This window comes from Cyrtonyx montezumae, unplaced genomic scaffold (assembly GCF_038088225.1).
Source record: "Cyrtonyx montezumae isolate F1298 unplaced genomic scaffold, pur_monq_1.0 scaffold_13, whole genome shotgun sequence".
NCBI lineage: Eukaryota > Metazoa > Chordata > Aves > Galliformes > Odontophoridae > Cyrtonyx > Cyrtonyx montezumae.
The window spans coordinates 1,235,797-1,241,225 of NW_027071859.1; the positions used below are offsets into that span (position 1 = coordinate 1,235,797).

The window sequence follows — 5,429 nt, forward strand, 5'->3', positions numbered from 1 at the left end:
GCTGAAGGAACACCGCCCAAACAAAACCACAAAGCTGAATACATAGTGCTTATATGTATGAACTAATGTATTTTGCTTATGGAGATGGGTGTAAAAATGCTTTCCTTGGTGCGACAGGAACACCCTGCAGTAGTCAGGGAGTCAGCAAGGCTTTACAATTTGCTTGCTTGATGCTTAATACGTACAGGAAAGTGAATCGAGTGGTTCAGCATAAACATGGGGGATGACACCAAAGAGATGAGGAAACACTGGAGCAGAGCACACTGGGACCAGGAGCACAGACAGAACGTGCTGCTGCACTCCATCTCTGGGGGGAGCCTGGGAAGCTGCGTGGCTGTGTAGGCTGATGTGCAGTAACAAGACACTGAATACCTCACCCTGAGCTACTCCTACAGAAACAAACACGGAGGAAGGTGTCTTTCAGACTCCTTCTGGTGATTTCTTGTTTCGTGAGGTGATGGTGCTTGTTTTTGTTACTTTATCCCCTCAGGTTCTAACAAGACACTGAACGTGTCTAACTGCACTGCAGGGTTACCTCCCAGCCCAAGGAAACCTGTCCTTGGATCGTCCTTAGAGTCAGCTTGGTGCAGAGAGCACTGATCTGCAGTGCTGAGTGCGTGGATTCAGACCTATTTCTGGTCTCTTTGCAGATGTAAAAGCAATTGGATTACACCCTCGGAGTGTATTTAGCAAGTCGTTACACATCACCATGAACTATTGTGGGCGTTCTCCTTTATCACAGCATCCAGGAAAGGGGGAACCACAGCAGCTTCTCTTTGAATTCGTCAATCAGGAGAAAATGAGCAGCTTGTTTTCACAAGGAGCAGCTGGCACAGCCCACATTTCAGGGGTGAGGTGCTAGCACTTCAGGAAGTAATTCTTAGCAGACCCCAGCTTGGTTCCAGCTGACAGGAGCCCTGCTCCAGACGCCCCTGTGAAAGCTGCTCTTCAGGGCTGCATGGAGAAACACCTTGAAACCTGCCTACCCAGCAGCTCTAGGAAGAATAATCAGTGCTCTTAAATGCCATAATTTGTTTGGAATGGAAACCAATCAGTGATGCAATTAGAATACTTTGTTCCTTGTTTAGTACTTCATAAAGCATGTTAATCTTAGTGACGGAGGGAGGAGGAAATAAGGGCTCACAAGGAGCCTGCAGAAATCCCCTCCCTAAGGTGTGAGCGGGAGCAAGGAGCTCAGGCCTCGTTTCCTCACCTGCTCCAGCAGCCGTGGGACCCGTGCTGGCACTGCACCTCGCTGCTCCTGCTGCACGTTGAGCTCTGGCTGCTAACATCTTGGAGGTCACCTTGGCCCCGTGCTGGTAGCGATGCACGCAGCAGTCACACTGCAGGACTGCAGCAGGCTGGGGGAGGAAAGGAAGAACAGGGTGAGGCGTATGCTGTGCCCATCTGTTTTAGCACCTAAGGGAAAACAACACAGTGAGGGACAGTGCAGTTCAGTCTCACCGTGCCAACCCGACCTCTTGTGGTATGTGTGACAACTTTGACTCTTCCAACAGAGGACAAAAAGAAAAAGAAAATTCACGGGGTGTTCTCGTTAGGTCGTCGTCTGGAATTTAATTTTAAAAGCATTCAAAGACTTGAGTGAAAAATTAAACATCTTTATTTTCCCAAGCAGTTCCTCCAGCAGAAAGCCACCCGCTCAGGATTTCTGAGCATGCCTTCCCAGGACTACAAGTCAGGTTACACACACACAGTTAGCAGGTTTGGGCTGTACAGAATTCTACACAGATACTGTTAAAGTGCATCGAAGAACGCCCTGCAGTGCGAGATGAAAAGTGCCTGCTGAAATCACTCTTGCAAGCGAGGCTCCGCTCACCACACGCTATCCAATTAACGGGTCATCGTCATCAGACTGTAACTGAAGCCGGGAAAACGGATGTGGAGGAGCTGCTCTGCTCTTGGTGATGATTATCACAATGCAGCTGAAGGTAGTCAGCACCATCAGCACCCCAATCACTATCCCAACAGCCTCCGGGAGATGGATGCACCACTGGTCAGCCAGCAGGCACTTGGCGTGGCTCAGAGTGCCGTTGTGGGGCTGCGGTGTCAGCCCCAGGATGTGGCACATCATTGGGTAAATATCCACGTTGTTGATCGTGCTCTGCTGGGAACCCCGGCGAAAAGCAGGCCCACGAGCAGCCAGGAACGGATGCATGCTTGGGAGAGTGTTGTCATAGCCATGGTCACCTCCTGGGGGGATGCAGATTCGAGAGGTCACGTCACAGCTTCTGTGTGTCGAGGGTTCCCCTCCCCCTCCATCCCCCACTGCCGACCAAGGGCAGCACCTGAGTCTCACACTGAGGAAACCCAGAGCTTCCCTCTGCCTGCCCCCCCAGCAGCGTGCTCCCATCCCACCCTTCAGCCACATTCCTTTCCCTACCCCATTAACCTTCCCCCTCCCCCACCCCCCCAATTCCTGCCAAAGCTCATAAGGGTGTTGCCACTCCACAAGCTTGTAGCTGGAACACAAGTTTGCATTTCTCAGATTTTGGATGCACACCTCCCCTTTGCAAAGCGGGCACTTCCTGAAAGCCAGGCACCTTCCCCTTGTGGTTCAAGTATATTATCTGATCCTGCTTATCAGATGATAGTTCAGGTGAAAGGGTATCAAAACACATCCCTACCTACCACAGCAAGCAACAGCCTAAGGGATAAAGATGCCTGTGGCAAGCATACAACACCTCGTGGCTGCAGCATCGCTGGCAGTGGGCATCTGGTAGGTTTTTAAGAGATGCTGTGACTTCTGGTGGAGTATCACCAGCCACAGTCAGGTTTCCTCATAACACACCTGATTATCTGTCCCAGGAGCAAAGACCTCCAGCAATGCCAAGCACACACTGCGAGGGATGGTGTCTCACTCCTCAGCTCCTGTCTTACTAACAGCTCCACAGCCATGCCCTTAACTGCTGTTAGCAGCTTCCCATCACAACATCACTGCTATTGCCTCAGCCCGCACCACTTCAGTGCCCCGCTAACATTCTCCACCATTACGTTAGTCACTATCAAGATAAAGATACGGTGCAGTCCCTTGTTTTAATGTACTCCTACACTTCCTGATTAGATTCTTGCCTTCTGCTCTTTGCTTGTTTTGAACAGAGATGTTCCCGTGGAGCTCCAGGGAAGCAGGAGTGCAGGCGTGTGCTAACAGTGCTAGGAACAGGGCTGGTGCTGCCACTTGGCGAGGGCACCAGACAGCCAGGCAGGCTCACGTCTCCCCTTCCTGCTTCTAGGAAGGCACAGCTCGCAATACTGCTTTGAAAAGCGATTCCCTCGGTGACATGAAGCACTGATGCAGTGCTGTTACTCCTCCATACACATCTATCAGCTATTTTTAGGTACGTGAGATGGAATCGGAACACGAGAAGAGAGCTCTACTGGAAAACACTTTAACACCTCAAACGTCATCTGGAAGGTGACTGAGGGAAAGTGGGATCCAAACATGCCTTCCATCATAAGCAGCAGCTCTGTAGCAACAGTGGGCACAGGCAGCAGGGTGACAGGAGCTGGACTGCACGGTGCCCCATCCTGGCCCGACCAGCCCACGGCTTGCTGGAGTGAAACCAAAACCCTTCAGCAGTGTAAGCCACCTCAAACTCAGCCCAGGAAATGTCACTCACGCTTTGAAAGGGCCCCATGTTGTACAATGGTCCAGCCTTCGTCTGCAATCAGAATGATGGGCTGAATTCTCTTATTATGGCGATAATGAAACCTGTCTGGGATTTCTTCTTTGAGATACACCTTCATGTGATCGTTACAGTGCTTCAGTAAGTCGTACACGTATTTTTTATCTGTCAAGGAAAAAAAAAGGCATGTGAAACAACTGGAAGTGAGGTCGTTTTTACTGCAATTATCTGTCATTAAACCAAGGATCCATTTTTTTCTCCCCAAACAATTACAAGGCAGTCAGTGGTTGTTCCACACCCCTAATGATGCACCAAGGTGGACATCAGAGCTTGACATCCCTGAGGTCGACTGTTTTATGCCTGGGGCTGAGAACCCACAATTCACCTCACCCTGTGCTTCTGAGGGAGTGAGGAATGGGTGCAAAGTTCAAGCAGAGAAATCAAGGGAAAGGGAATCACACCCTAAAGTAGCCAATATTTTATTCAGAGCAGTGAGCATAAAACCTTCCCTTAATCCATAAATCATTTTGTTTGCTTAGTTGCTTCAGCCTGGCTGCCCTTGAGGAACCTGAGAAGACCAGCTGCATCATGGGTCACACCTGTTACTATGTCCACAGGAAAGCTGAAGCTCTGCTGGCAGAAGTGAAAGCCGTACAGCAACGCAGGTTGGTTTTAGACTTCCAGCTGGGAGTCCAGACAACTCCATTTTTCACTGTGAATAACCCTGAGGGCTAATTTCATGCTCCTCATGAACCATACAGAATGCAGGCACAAGGAAGCAGGCACACGGAGCGCACACCTCTGTTCTCTATGAGCTGCACTGTGAGCACCTTCCTCACCCACAGCAATTAACAAGAAACCCCTCAGCCCTCTGACTGCTTCGTTTCTAAACAGAACACAGCAGCAAGGCTTAAAGAACAAACGTACCACGTACCGTTCTTAGGCAGCACTGCAGCAACCGGACTCCTGTCGATCAGAGTGTAGTTACCGCGGCCGATACACGCGTCCAGGACGATCAGCTTCTCGGGGGAACACTGGGCCATCCCGTGATCACTGGTAATTATGACATTAAGAGTGTCCCACAGACCCGATGCCTTCAGTTTGCTAGTAAGGAAGCCGATGTGCTCATCCACTTGCTCCAGCACTCGGCGCATGTGCTCGGTGTCATCAGGTCCGTACTTGTGCCCGCTGGCATCTGGTTCTTCCCAGTACAGCGCAGCAAAATTGACGACAGGCTCAGAGCTGCTCAGCCAACCTACAACTTTCTCCACTCTCTCCTCAAACGTCACTGAGAAGTTGTACTTCATGAAGAAGCGCGGGGTCGTGTTGTTAATCCTCACGTCAGTGCCGGGCCACATGGCGGCAGCGCTGCTCCCGTTGTTCTGCTGTTGGTTGGTCACCCAAATGGGGACGGCCTCGTTCCACCAGAACGGATCGGAATCGTTGAACTGCGAGAACTTCTTCTTGGCATCCGGGTCGTACATGTCGTTAGCCACGATGCCGTGGCTCTCCTCGTACAAACCCGTCACTATGCTGTAGTGGTTCGGGAAAGTCTTGGTGATGAACGCATTGTGAACTCGCTCCACGAGCACGCCGTCCTCCACCAGCTCCCGGAGGTGCGGGAGGCGATACGTGCGCAGGTAATCAGCCCTGAAGCCGTCGAAGGACACCAGGAGCAGCCTGTGTGCCGGGCTGCCCCAGCAGCAGCAGCTCAGCAGTGCAAACAAGCACAGCGCGGGCACCAACTGCATCCTCAGCGACGAACCCACCGCACCTGCACAGGTA

General features: G+C 51.3%; 1 protein-coding gene across 1 annotated transcript; it reads right to left on the bottom strand.

The window, feature by feature from the left end:
* Positions 1 to 1,832: 1,832 nt before the first annotated feature.
* On the bottom strand, positions 1,833 to 5,429 carry ENPP4 (ectonucleotide pyrophosphatase/phosphodiesterase 4). The gene is made up of 3 exons (XM_065730434.1): positions 4,579 to 5,429; positions 3,639 to 3,809; positions 1,833 to 2,211 (listed from the first exon to the last, which is right to left on the bottom strand). Exons 1-3 carry the CDS (start codon positions 5,393 to 5,395, stop codon positions 1,844 to 1,846), a joined length of 1,356 nt encoding a protein of 451 aa, XP_065586506.1. The 5' UTR covers positions 5,396 to 5,429; the 3' UTR covers positions 1,833 to 1,843.